At 38.6% G+C, this 14,676-nt stretch overlaps 1 protein-coding gene across 11 annotated transcripts in view; it reads left to right on the top strand.

The window, feature by feature from the left end:
* Nucleotides 1-14,676, top strand: part of FOCAD (focadhesin) — a 322,109-nt gene that overhangs the window by 251,181 nt on the left and 56,252 nt on the right. For all 11 annotated transcript variants that reach the window (XM_022573810.3, XM_089913173.1, XM_089913172.1 and 8 more), the window contains 3 exons: nucleotides 5,400-5,547; nucleotides 7,425-7,544; nucleotides 9,081-9,203. In XM_022573810.3, coding sequence (XP_022429518.2) covers nucleotides 5,400-5,547; nucleotides 7,425-7,544; nucleotides 9,081-9,203 — 391 coding nt within the window. The remainder of the gene's footprint in view (nucleotides 1-5,399; nucleotides 5,548-7,424; nucleotides 7,545-9,080; nucleotides 9,204-14,676) is intronic.

The following is a 14,676-nucleotide window of genomic DNA, read 5'->3' as shown; positions in this document are numbered from 1 at the left end:
AAAAGGAATAATCAGAAAATACAAAACAAAATGGTGTTAAACATATTCATTTAGTGAGACATTGAATGTTTTAACTCATCCATGTGGCTTGTGTGGGAAAACGTATTGTTTTATTAGGCCTTCTGAAATATTGACACCATTGAGAACCTGGATTGTACCTTTTTGGACTTCCCTATGTTTTGGAACTTGAGGTTTGGATCTTCTGGGGTTGAAGTTACTAGGAAACTCAACAGAGTATAAGCACTAACCTCCAATTTATTAACTCATTTACTTCATGCTATTATGGGCACTGTTCAAATATGAGTTAAATCAGTGTTTGCCAAAAAACTCAGTGTTTAAATTTCTGGCCTTTAGGAACTTATGATCTAAAGTTACATTCATGGATGTAGCCTGTTAAGTTCAGACTAACAAAAGCATAAATGGTAGAAGCACTGCAAGTATCATGTATTTCATCATGTGTAAATAAAGTCAGATCTTCACTTAGTAGGTGGTAGTTATGAGATCTTTCACATGCAGGCTAAGGTTGGATAAGAATGCTTGAAACGCACTCACTTTATCACACTTTAAAGTTGAACACGTCAGAGATGAAATGACGTGTTAAGAGTGTGGTTTTGAGTATGGGCAAAGAGAGTTCGGTGGCATGATTCAAGTCTCTTAAATTTAGAAAATGATTAATGGAAGGGATAGGGTCATTTAACTGTTCAGGGGGCCGGTGAAGAGTTGAGTTTTTTGAGCCTAATTCATGTGTTGGTGGTGCTGCCTTTTACAGCCAAGGAGTAAGGTAAGTTTCTGTCCTTTCCTCTCCCCTCTCCCCCTCTTCCTTCTTTCTCCTGCCTTCCCACCAAGGTGTCCAACATATCTGTAGCTGGGGAGAAAATGGTGATTAACATGCTGCCCACTTTCAGCCAGCTAGAACAATCAGGAGTGAGTCTCACGTATCAGCTCCATGAGTTTGCAGGAAGGTTGTTTGAGTGAAGGGAGGGTCACGCGGATAACTGAATTATCCAAAGTATGGGCATTTATGCATTTACAACCTTCATATGTCTAAGCATATGTAACTTTAAAATTAACTTTTTATATTAACAAGGTTCTTGTTTCTTCATTCTTACCTTCTTTCTTGATTCTTACCTTCTTAATAAACATGTGTTTGGGAGAAGGAAAGGTGGGCCTCCATAGGGGATTGAGCCTGCAGATTCAAGTAGAATAGCGTCATCAGAAATTTCCTGTCCATTTAGTAAAATCTTGCTTGCCTTTCAGTGCCAATTAAAAGCCCAGGTCCTTCAAGAAACCCTCCCTCTATTCTCTCCAAATTGTGTTTTTCCTAGTTAATGAAGTTTAGTATTTTGTCATTTCTAATGCTTTGTGGGTGTCCACGCTTAGGTAGGTCTCTCGTTGGTTTTGGGTTCCACTAATACTTACTGAGCAGCGCAGTATTTTGCTAGGCCTTTTCACATCCACTTCTCATGTAATTAAGCCCTGATTACAACCCAAATATTGATACTAAAGCAGGAGTCACCATCCCTTCAGTTTACAGATGAAGAACGTGAGTCTAAAATAGGAGACTGGTTCAAGGTCACGCACTAAGTGGCAGAGCCAGGAGAGAAACCTAGGTAGTCTGACTTCAAAACCAGCTTGCTTTCTCTCGCTTAGCACAGCATGGAGAACACATTTCAGTAGAAAGAAAGCAGTTTGACACTTGACAGTGTGGTGTTGATTATTTTTTCTGACATGTGGATGTTGTCTATCATTGAAAGCAGAAGAGAGATTCTAACTAGGCCCAGACCTGGTTCATAGCATAAAGTATTCGCCCATCCAATGAGCTTGCAGGAATCCGGGGCAGTCCTCTCTCACCTGAAATATCGGAGGCGTTACCCAAAGGTAGTTAATAGATCTGGGAGCCTGCTACCTCGAGTGATAGAATTCACGCAGAGCAAATTTACCACGCTTCCTTGGTTTAATGGATGTGTCCCTGCTGAGAGAACCGAGCACCTGGTGTGGTGTTTGGGGTCCTATCACTTACATTTTGCTGCCATCTAGTGGTATGTATTACACCATTTCAATCTTCACAGCCATAACTAGTCATGTTATCCATCAATGACCTGAGCATTGGTTAATTACTGTTGAGCTTTTACAAATATGATAACATTTGTATAGCACTTTGTAAAGGGCAAAGCACTATACAAATGTTAACTGTTATTAGAACTAATTATTAGATGGCCTAGTACTTAATCTGCAGAATAGCCTACAATAAACTAGGGAATTGAAGATTCATCTCTGGTTAATTTTAGAAAAATATATCATGTCCCAGTTGATATAGCAACACACATATCGGAATTATGAGCATAGCTTTTAAGACTCAGAATTTCCTTTGCCAGTGATATTTTAATACACTTGGATAAGAGATTCAAATAAGTAATGACATAATGGGGCATATCATCCTCTTTATCATTTGTTAGTATTCTTATAGGAGATTTATGTTAGCAATCCCCAAACCTCAATTTTATATCTAAAACAATTTATTTCATCTGTTCAGGACACCAACACTTAAGTCCTTTTTGTTTTCAGTGGACAGAAAGATGTGAAAGCTATCTCTGCCCAAGTTATTCTTGGTTTAGAGCTGGTAGAACAGTGAAGCTAGAATGAGGGAAATGTGTAGAAATGCTGAACTAAGCACCTAGAAGAATCTTTAAGACTTAGGACAAAAGATACACACATTAAAATGTAGAAGATTTGGAAGTCAGCAGGGAACATCAGGAATGAAGCTTTAGGACTACCTTCTTGGTACATGCTGGAACAAATTAGACAAAGTAGAAGGAAACAGTTCAGATGGTCAATAGATGCATACAATCTAACGTATTTTTGTTGGCACCCATATGTACTTAGTTAGACTGTATATTCGTATATCATAACAGTCAGCTAATAACCAAATGAATAGAATCGTTAGTGACTGTAAACCTTGCCCAAGAATAATTCTGCTGTGATATTTTTTAGGTAAATATAAACTAGAAACTGGGATGTCTTTTTCTAGACCTTTGTGCCCGTGTGCCTTGAGATGGTGAAAGAGGAGCTTCAGTCCAGGGGATAGAGATTTTTGTGTGCCCAGATAGCCAGAAAAGCAAGACCTGTCTATTATTTGAAGAAGATGAACCCCAGTAGTTAAGTGAGCTTTGCGAAGAATCTTTTTGCCTCATAAACCTGACACCTCTTTCTTAAATTAGTCAGGCAAAAAATAGAAATCGAGTTTTCTTGATTGAATCTTGGATGATATATTCAGTGAATTTTACCACTCATAAATTTTGCCTCCAACTGAACATGAAAATCAAGCCTTGGCTTTTTTTTGGGAGGGGGTTCCCCCCTATAGATTTTTCTCTCCACTTTAGATTCTCTTGAAACTAAAGAGAATTTGGTCAGTTCTTCAGCATTCAGTAAATGTTGGTTGAATGCCTCCCCCTGTCAAGCAGTGTTACTAGGTGCCACAAATACTGTAGTGAGGAAAAAACAGAAAAGGTACCTACCCTCATGGAGCTTGCAAGCTAGTGAAGGATGTGGTCAGTAATCAAATCAGCTCCCAGATAATCTTCATCGGAGTATATCATTAAAATTGTCTGAAGTAAATTAGTACAAGGTACTGTGGGAAAATATTAAGGAGGTTCCCTGCTGGGCCAGGGCAGGTATCCCTGAGGAAGTAACATTTGAAATCCTAAGCATAAATAGCAGTTACATAATTAAAGAGGGAGCAAAAGTTAAATTTTAAAGTATTAAATGATATTTGTCTAACTATATCTTTGGTCTGATTTCAGGTTTTCATATGCATCAATATAGAAAGATGGCCAAAAAAAACCTTTCCTGTAGAGTCTAAATGAAAACAAAGACTTTAAATCCATTCTAATCAGCAGCAGCCTTTCCTCTTTCAGAAATGTGATTTGTCTCAAAAGCACACAGTGTTCAGATGTTAGATGCTGATTTAACTCATTGAAATATGCATTATGCTAGTTGAGCTGGTTGTTAAGTTCATGTAAGCAGGAACAGCAGTTCTGCCTGACTTGGATTATTGCTGCAGTAGCTTCCTGACAAAGGATTTTCTAATGCCAGATTGTTGTGCAATAGAACCTAGGAAAACACATCTGAGACATGTTGCCTTCTCATAATCATTCCATCATGGCATCACACAGGGTGCCGAGAGGGGCCTGGGTTTGGCAGTTGGAACAGAAGGTTGGAAATCAAAAAACCCTGTCTTCTGTCCATGCTCTGCTGGAAACTCTCTGCATGACCTTGAGCAAATCCTGTAGCCTCTCCATCCTCTTGGGTATCTCTTATCGGATGTGGAAGCTCCATTGGCACAGAGGTGTCAGGGGAAGTAACTAACATGTTCAAGAAACTATGTGAAGGTCTTGACGCCAGCCAAAGCGATAGATGCTATATAAGAGCAAAATGACATAACATACGGGCATTGAAATATGTTATTGGAGAAATGCCCTGGAATGTCTTCTTAAGCAGTAGATATCAGGAAGAGAGGCAAGCCAAACCAGAGTGAGGATGATTTCTGAAAAAGTCAGCATTTCCTCAACTTGAAAAACAACAATGATGATAAAAACTTTTTCAAAAGAGTAAAAAATTACCCCCAAGCCACATTTATCTTATCACACTAACCAGAAGTTTTCTGGGAGAACAATTCTTTTCTTTAAATGGATATGTATTCTTTCAGGAGAACTGGGGCACAAAGCCCAAGATTCCAATTGAATTGTCACATGGGGTAACTTTTGACAAGCCTGTCATTTGTCCATTTTCTCTTCTGACCCAGTGGTACTCGGAGGGATCAGAGGGGAGAAGAGGATTAATGTCATTGTGCACAGACAAATACACAGTTTCTTTGAGACAGAAATTCCACTTGTTGAAGTTGACTAGGAAACATGAAGCACTTAGCAGTACCTTGTAATTATGCCTTAGATTTATGTGCCCCTCCTCCCCCCGTTATTAGTCAGATGGCCTCAGCTCATATCCTGAAATTTAGGCTTTTCTCTCCTTATGCAGTTAATCATAGTGCACTCAGCATGATTGGGGGGGGGCAGTCAGTGGAGAGAGGACCACGGCATTTCTCTAAGTTCAGAGATAGAACTGGTTTGACTAATTTTTATGCCTCCTTCTCTTACACAGTTTGTCAAACTATTTCATGTATTTATTTGTTTTTACCATTGGGTACATAGCACTGGCATGGGCCACGGACACATTTTGATTGGGGGGGGGGGCGTTGGTCATGGAATACACCTGTACACCAGGCAGCAGAATTAGAATCCAGCCATCTTACCTCGGGTTGTAGAGCACTGGCAACTCCCATGATAAGTGAGGAGCAATGGCGTGGATTTCTTACGATTTTCACTCATCTTTTTTTGGCATCCAAGCACGGGCTGTGTACTGGGAGTTGGACTTGTCCTGTCCCTCATGAGCCACAGCAGCCGAACAGAGTCGCGAGTTCACGTGGCAGCCTCGCTTCGGAAGCTCTCCGTGTACCTGGATGACAGCGGGGGCCAGAGCAGAACCTTTCAGGAGGTAGGAGACCAACGTTCCGGTTTCCTTCCCTCTGCTGGCTTTTGTTTTCCTCTTGCTGCTTATTTTCTACTTCTCCTGTTTTGGTAACTCTGAAATTAAATCCTCCCTCAATTTCAGCTGGGCTAAGGAGAAAATCTGAGTGGCAAACAACCTACATTAGATCATAAGGTTTTCAAATAGTGCAGCTATTTAAATCAAGTTAGACTTACATGTGGCATATAAAAGCCTTTAGTGAATACAAAAACCTAACTCAGTATCACTAGAAGGCAGTTTCTAAGAAGAGCTGCAATTTCTGGAGGAAGGTTAAATGGAGATTTTTTAGAATTAGCCTCCATCCAAGTATAACTTTAAGAAATGGCCAGGAATAAGCTTAAGAAACTGTGGATCGAAAAGGCATTTGATTTTTTTTAATGTCAGTAAGCATGAAAAATTATTGAGGAAATTCCCTGCACCACACTTAATGAAAAGATTTTTCTGTGATGGTGTAAAAATATGCAGAATTGGGATCCTGGGCTCTGGTCTGTGTGTTGACTGGGTCGAGCAGGACATCTAAGGCCTGTGTGTCTGTGAGCCCAGGTGAAGCCGCGCCGCTGCAGGGCTCTTCTCTCTGGGAGGAGCCTGGGCTGACCTCTTGGCCTCACTAGATTCTCCGTCTCATTAGAGCAGATCCTATTTTCCCCCTGGCCTGCCCACGAGCTATTGATGAGCACATAATGGCTGCTGTGTTTCCCTGCTCAGCTCCTCTGCTTTCAGCAATAGGACTTGTTGAATCAGTGAATTTCTTTGGGGCATAGAGGGTTGCAGTTTTGTTCTAAGACATGCACCACATTTCCATTTTTAAAGCAGTGCAGAGCACAGTTGGAAAGTACATTTTTTTTCTAAGCCGAAGGAGAAAATGTTACAACCACGGAGCAGTTTGATTAATAAATGAAAGCAAGGTTTTTATAATTGATGCATCTGTCTGCCTTGATGGTTTGATTTAAAAGGCCGCGAGCAAGCAATTTCGGTTGTTCCTCCCCTCTGATTTTTATTATCCAATTTCTACCTTAGAAACTGCCTCTTTTTTTCATGCTGTTATCAATCAGTGTGAGGAGTTGAACATTTCTACTTTGTCTTAACATCATCTTTGTGAGGAAGGGATTCATCATGAAAATGCAAGGTAGCAGGGAGGGATGAATAACCTTGATTTGGACAAATGGAAGCTCAAATAGTTGGAGTGACTTGCTTAAAGTTACTTAGCCAGTCAGTGGTCAATTTGGGATATACACTCAAGTATTGTTTCTACTCCCAATATTTTAAAAAAATTTATAATTTGTTCATTTATTCATCTGTTTATTTATTCATTTGCTTATTAAAATCACACCAGTGCTCTGAAGTGAGTAGTATTATCCCTATTTTACACAATTTATCCAACTCTAAAACCCACCTTTCTCGTCCGTCATGCTCCACTACTTCTACTAGGGAATCTTCATGTAGCAGCGTTTCACTGCTTTGAATTTCCTCTCCAGTTTGGCCTTGGATCAGAGCACATGGCCATTAGTAGTATCCACTGGTGATGAAAATCTACTTCTACTGTTGAGGGAACGTTTTGATTTAGCGTCTAAAGACCCAGGTTTGAATCTCGCCTCTGTCACTTGCTAGCTATGTGTAATTGAGCCTCGAGGATTTTATCCAGAAAGTAGCCATAATGACCCCCATCTCATAATATTGTTATGAAATATAAGTTAGGCAGCAGAACAGTGCCCCGTCTATAGTGGGTATACTCGAATCCAATCCTTATGCCAGGGATAAGTTTGACAAAATATTCGTTTCAACTAAACCGTGTTCTTTTATTTACCCTCATGAAAACATGTGTTTCTCTTGTCTTTTCTTTTCAGGTCCTTGCCTATACCCTCAGCTGTGTATGTACATCCGCATTCAGTGCCGGAATTATTGAGGCTGTGGAGGCTGAAGATATTATGAATAAGCTTCGACTGTTAGTGGAGAACAACCAGCAGGTTGGAATTTCTGGTTATTTCTCAGTGGGTCTCAGGCTGCTGCTAAGTCTTAATTCTAATTTACTCTGAATTAGACTATAATGTGGTATGTTTTGTGCCTGGAACTGAGGAACTTCTAACTCTTGTCTTGTCCACAGCTATAGCCAGTATCCACAGATATCTTTTTCTCTCTTTATCCCCTATAGACATTTTTTCTTTTTTGGTCTGAGTACGAAAGTCTTTACTGTCTCTCCAGCTATTGCTCTGTATTTATAAAATCTTAAAACACGTGGCTAGGGAATATAAGAGTTATGTAAGGCTAGAAACAAAAATTCGTAACGATAGGAATACATAGAGTAATCTGATAAAGTAAAGCCTCAGCAAGTTCAAGGCAGAGAAACTCTGCTCGTGACTAAATATATAAGAAAATTTAGATTCCTGCAATTTAAATGAAATACCCTTAAAATATTCCCTCTGAAATATTAGTCAGCCTTCAAAAGGAAGAAAATTCTGACATACACTATGACGTGGATAACCTCAAGGGCATTATGCTAAGTGAAATAGGCCCGTCACAAAAAAACAAACACTGTATGATTCTGTTTATATGAGGTATTTAGAACAGTCAAAAGCATAGAGACAGAAAGTGGAATGGTGGTTGCCAGGGGCTGAGGGAGGGGGAATGGGGAATTATTGTTTAATGGGTACAGAATTTCAGTTTTGCAAGATGAAAAGAGTTCTAAAGATGGATGGGAGTGATGGTTGCACAGCATTATGAATGTACTTCATACCACTGAACTGTACACTTAAAAATGGTTAAGATGGTAAATTTTATGTTATGTGTATTTTACCATAATTTTTAAAAATTGAAACAAAAATGTTCCCTCTGATCACACAGGCTCTAGAATTTCCCTGTTTGTATTTTGTTTGCTCAGTTCTTTGTTTTTTAGATTTCTCCAAAGCCTTAATATTGGCCATAGTGGGTTACTGCAGGATTCAGTCCAGGTTTTAAGCCTGTGCTGTTTTGTATTGTTATTATTTTATGGTTGTATGCCTGCTCACTTACAGTCAGAATAGATTTTGCATTGTGAATCAACTATACTTCAATAAAAAATAAAATTAAATTAATGTAAAATTAGAAAAAAAAGAATAGATTTTGCAAACACCAAAATATAGAAGTTTGCATATGCTGTGCTCATTATAGAATATTTTCTCCTCTTGTTTGGGGGTTGACTGGGCTTGGGTGATTTACCTTGGTGTTTTCACCCTAACCTCCTTCTTAGAATTTGGATTGTTTGACCCAAGTCAATCAGTAGTGCAGTATTCTTTTCCTAAAATAAACCACTTACTGAAGCCAAATTCCATACAATTAGACTGCAGTTTCTGTTGCAGACTGGTGTAGATTTTAAAAATCTGCAAATCTCTGATTTTCAGATGGAAACAGAATCTGTCTATAGGAAAGGGAGCCCTTAAATGTGCTTGTTTTGCTGTATATGAACGTTCCTGATCTGTGCCATTCTTCTTTTTTTCTTACCTCTTCTTTTAATTTATTTTTAACAGACTTCAGGTTTTGCCCTGGCGTTAGGAAACATAGTTCATGGTTTGTCTGTGTGTGGACATGGAAAAGCTGAAGACTTGGGCAACAAACTGCTCCCTGCCTGGATCAGAATTGTTTTAACAGAGGTAGAAGGACCTCCTGCATGTTATTTTATAGTTTTATAAAGGAAAAAGAGCTACTTTATTGGACCATTTATAGGTGCTGCCAAGATATATAGCTTAACCATAAAAGAATAGGCAATTTCAAATGGAAGAGACACATGCACTTTTTTTTTCCTTTTTAATTTAATTTTATTATTATTTTTTTATACAGCAGGTTCTTATTAGTTATCTATTTTATACATATTAGTGTGTACATGTCCATCACAATCTCCCAATTCATCCCACCTCCACCACTACCACCTGCTTCCCCCCTTGGTGTCCATACATTTGTCCTCTACATGTGTGTCTCTATTTCTGCCCTGCAAACTAGTTCATCTGTACCATTTTTCTGTATTCTGCATATATGCATTAATAGACAATATTTGTTTTTCTCTTTCTGACTTATTTCACTCTGTTTGACAGTCTCTAGGTCCATCCACATCACTACAAATAACCCAATTTTGTTCCATTTCATGGTTCAGTAATATTCCATTGTATATCTGTACCACATCTTCTTTATCTGTTCGTCTGTCGATGGGCATTTAGGTTGCTTCCATGACCTGGCTATTGTAAATAGTGCTGCAGTGAACATTGGGGTGCATGTGTCTTTTTGAATTATGGTTTTCCCTAGGTATATGCCCAGTAGTGGAATTGCTGGGTCATATGGTAATTCTGTTTTTAGTTTTTTAAGGAACCTCCATATTGTTCTCCATAGTGGCCGTATCAATTTACATTCCCACCAACAGTGCAAGAGGGTTCCCTTTTCTCCACACCCTCTCCAGCATTTGTTGTTTATAGATTTTCTGATGATTCCCATTCTAACTGGTGTGAGGTGATACCTCATTGTAGTTTTGATTTACACTTCTCTAATAATTAGAGATGTTGAGCAGCTTTTCATGTGCTTCTTGGCAATCTGTATATCTTCTTCGGAGAAATGTCCATTTAGATCTTCTGCCCATTTTTTGATTGGGTTGTTTGTTTTTTTAATATTGAGCTGCATGAGCTGTTTATATATTTAGGAGATTAATACTTTGTATGTTGATTCATTTGCAAATATTTTCTCCCATTCTGAGGGTTGTCTTTTTGTCTTATTTATAGATTCCTTTGCTGGACAAAAGCTTTTAAGTTTCATTAGGTCCCATTTGCTTATTTTTGTTTTTATTTCCATTACTCTAGGAGGTGGGTCAAAAAAGATCTTGCTGTGATTTATGTCAAAGAGTGTTCTTCCTATGTTTTCCTCTGAGAGGTTTATAGTGTCCAGTCTTACATTTAGGTCCTTAATCCATTTTGAGTTTATTTCTATATATGGTGTTAGGGAATGTTGTAATTTCATTCTTTTACATGTACCTGTCCAGTTTTGCCAGCACCACTTACTGAAGAGACTGTCTTTTCTCCATTGTATATCCTTGCCTCCTTTGTCATAGATTAGTTGACCATAGGTGTGTGAGTTTATATCTGGTCTTTCTATCCTGTTCCATTGATCTATATTTCTGTTTTTGTGCCTGTGCCATATTGTCTTGATTACTGTAGCTTTGTAGTATAGTCTGAGGACACAGAGTCTGATTCCTCCAGCTCCGTTTTTTCCCCTCAAGATTGCTTTGGCTATTCGGGGTCTTTTGTGCCTCCATACAAATTTTAAGATTTTTTTGTTCTAGTTCTGTAAAAATTGCCGTTGGTAATTTGATAGGAATTGCACTGAATCTGTAGATTGCTTTGGGTAATATAGTCATTTTTGCAATATTGATTCTTACAGTCCAAGAACATGGTATAGCTCTCCATCTGTTTGTGTCATCTTTGATTTCTTTCATCAGTGTCTTATAGTTTTCTGAGTACAGGTCTTTTACCTCCTTAGGTCGGTTTATTCCTAGGTATTTTATTCTTTTTGTTGCAATGGTGAATGGGATTGTTTCGTTAATTTCTCTTTCTGATCTTTCATTGTTAGTGTATAGGAATGCAAGAGATTTCTGTGTATTAATTTTGTATCCTGCAACTTTACCAAATTCATTGATTAGCTCTAGTTTTTTGATGGCATCTTTAGGATTATCTGTGTATAGTATTGTGACATCTGAAAAGAGTGACAGTTTTACTTCTTTTCCAATTTGTATTCCTTTTATTTCTTTTTCTTCTCTGATTGCCGTGGCTAGGACTTGCAAAACATAAAAATATATGGTTTTTATTCTTCCATTTGTTAATATGGTGTATCACATTGATTGATTTGAGTATATTGAAGAATCCTTTCATCCTTGGGATAAATCCCACTTGATCATGATGTATGATCCTTTTAATGTGCTGCTGGATTCTGTTTGCTAGTACTTTGTTGAGGATTTTTGCACCTATATTCATCAGTGATATTGGTCTGTAATTTTCTTTTTTTGTAGTATCTTTGCCTGGTTTTGGTAACAGGGTGATGGTGGCCTCATAGAATGAGTTTAGTAGTGTTCCTTCCTCTGCAATTTTTTGGACGCGTTTGAGAAGGAAGGGTGTTAGCTCTTCTCTAAATGTTTGATAGAATTCACCTGTGAAGTCATCTGGTCCTGGACTTCTGTTTGTTGGAAGATTTTTAATCACAGTTTCAATTTCATTCCTTGTGATTGGTCTGTTCATATTTTCTATTTCTTCCTGGTTCAGTCTTGGCAGGTTATACCTTTCTAAGAGTTTGTCCATTTCTTCAGATTGTCCGTTTTATTGGTATAGAGTTGCTTGTAGTAGTCTCTTATGGTGCTTGGTATTTCTGCAGTGTCCATTGTAACTTCTCCTTTTTCATTTCTGATTTTATTGATATGAGTCCTCTCCCTCTTTTTCTTGATGGGTCTGGCTAAAGGTTTATCAATTTTGTTTATCTTCTCAAATAACCAGCTTTTAGTTTTATTGATCTTTGCTATTGTTTCCTTCATTTGTTTTTCAGTTATTTCTGATCTAATCTTCATGATTTCTTTCCTCTACTAACTTTGGGTTTTGATTGTTCCTCTTTCTCTAGTCCCCTTAAGTGTAAGTTTAGACTGTTTGTTTGAGATGTTTCTTGTCTCTTGAGGTAGAATTGTATAGCTATAAACGTCCCTCTTAGAACTGCTTTTGCTGCATCCCATAGGTTTTGGATTGTCGTGTTTTTGTTGTTATTTGTCTCTAGGTATTTTTGATTTCCTCTTTGATTTCTTCGATGATCTCTTGGTTATTTTGTAATGTATTGTTTAGCCTCCATGTGTTTGTGTGTTTTATGTTTTTTTCCCTGTAATTTGTTTCTAATCTCAGCGTTTTGGTTGGAAAAGATGCTTGATATGATTTCAATTTTCTTAAATTTACTGAGGCTTGATTTGTGACCCAAGATGTGATCTCTCCTGGAGAATGTTCTGTGTGCACTTGAGAAGAAAGTGTAATCTGCTGTTTTCAGATGGAATGTCCTATAAATATCGATTAAATCTATCTGGTCTATTGTGACATTTAAAGCTTGTGTTTCCTTATTAATTTTCTGTCTGGGTGATCTGTCCATTGGTGTAAGTGAGGTGTTAAAGTCCCCCTCTATTATTCTGTTACTGTCAATTTCTCCTTTTATGGCTCTTAGCATTTGCCTTATCTTTTGAGGTGGTCCTATGTTGGGTGCATATATATTTATAATTGTTATATCTTTTTCTTGGATCGATCCCTTGATCAGTATGTAGTGTCCTTCCTTGTCTCTTGTAACAGTCTTTATTTTAAAGTCTATTTTATCTGATATAAGTATTGCCACTCCAGCTCTCTTTTGATTTCCATTTGCATGGAATATCTTTTTCCATCCCCTCACTTTCAGTCTGTATGTGTCCCTAGGTCTGAAGTGGGTCTCTTGTAGACAGTATATATACGGGTTGTGCTTTTGTGTCCATTCAGCAAGGCTGTGTCTTTTGGTTGGAGCATTTAATCCATTCACATTTAAGGTAATTGTCGATATGTATGTTCCTATTACCATTTTCTTAATTGTTTAGGGTCTGTCTTTGTAGGTCCTTTTTTCTCTTGTGTTTCCCAAGAAACACTGCTTAGAGAAGTTAGAGAAGTTCCTTTAGCATTTGTTGTAGAGCTGGTTTGGTGGTGCTGAATTCTCTTAGCTTTTGTTTGTCTGTAAAGCTTTTGATTTCTCTGTCGAATCTGAATGAGATCCTTGCTGGGTATAGTAATCTTGGTTGTAGTTTCTTCCCTTTCATCACTTTAAATGTATCATGCCACTCCCTTCTGGCTTGTAGAGTTTCTGCTGAGAAATCAGCTGTTTACCTCATGGGGGTTCCCTTGTACGTTATTTGTCGTTTTTCCCTTGTCACTTTTAATAATTTTTCTTTTTCTTTAATTTTTGTTGATTTGATTACTATGTGTCTCGGCATGTTTCTCCTTGGGTTTATCCTGCCTGGGATTCTCTGTGCTTTCTGGACTTGGGTGTCTATTTCCTTTCCCATGTTTGGGAAGTTTCTGACTATAATCTCTTTAGATATTTTCTCGGGTTCTTTCTCTCTCTCTTCTCCTTCTGGGACCCCTGTAATGCAAACGTTGGTGCATTTAATGTTGGCCCAGACGTCTCTTAGGCTTTCTTCATTTTTTCATTCTTCCTTCTTTATTCTGCTCTGCAGCAGTGAATTCCAGCAATCTATCTTCCAGGTCACTTATCCGTTATTCTTATTCTGCTATTGATTTATAGTTATTCTGCTATTGATTCCTTCTGGTGTATTTTTCATTTCAGTTATTGTATTGTTCATCTCTGTTTGCTTGTTCTTTAATTCTTCTAGGTGTTTGTTCTTTAATTCTCCTAGGTCTTTGTTAAACATTTCTTGCATGTTCTCGATTTTTGCCTCCATTCTTTTTCCGAGGTCCTGGATCATCTTCACTATCATTATTCTGAATTCTTTTTCTGGAAGGTTACCGTTCTCCCCTTCATTTAGTTGTTTTTCTGGGGTTTTATCTTGTTCCTTCATCTGGTACATAGTCCTCTGCCTTTTTATTTTGTCTATCATTCTGTGAATGTGGTTTTCGTTCCACAGGCTGCAGGATTGTAGTTCTTCTTGCTTCTGCTGTCTGCCCTCTGGTGGATGAGGCTTTCTAAGAGGCTTGTGCAAGCTTCCTGATGGGAGGGACTGGTGGTGGGTAGAGCTGGGTGTTGCTCTGGTGGCAGAGCTGAGTAAAACTTTAATCCACTTGTCTGCTGTTGGGTGGGGCTGAGTTCCCTCCCTGTTGGTTGTTTGGTCTGAGGTTACCCAGCGCTGGAGGCTACAGGCTCTTTGGTGGGGCTAATGGTGGACTCTGAAAGGGCTCACGCCAAGGAGTACTTCCCAGAGCTTCTGCTGCCAGTGTCCTTGTCCCCATGGTGAGCCACAGCCACCCCCCGCCTCTGCAGGAGACTCTCCAACACTAGCTGTTAGGTTTGGTTCAGTCTCCTATGGGGTCACTGCTCCTTCCTCTGGGTCCTGATGTGCACACTACTTTGTGTGTGCCCTCCAAGAGT

The sequence above is a fragment of the Delphinapterus leucas genome, chromosome 6 (genome assembly GCF_059928025.1).
Source record: "Delphinapterus leucas isolate spDelLeu-1000000601 "Yukka" chromosome 6, BTC_Dleu_Yukka2, whole genome shotgun sequence".
Taxonomy (NCBI): Eukaryota; Metazoa; Chordata; class Mammalia; order Artiodactyla; family Monodontidae; genus Delphinapterus; species Delphinapterus leucas.
The sequence above is the reverse complement of the archived record's forward strand: the minus strand, read 5'-3'. Positions and strand labels throughout refer to the sequence as shown.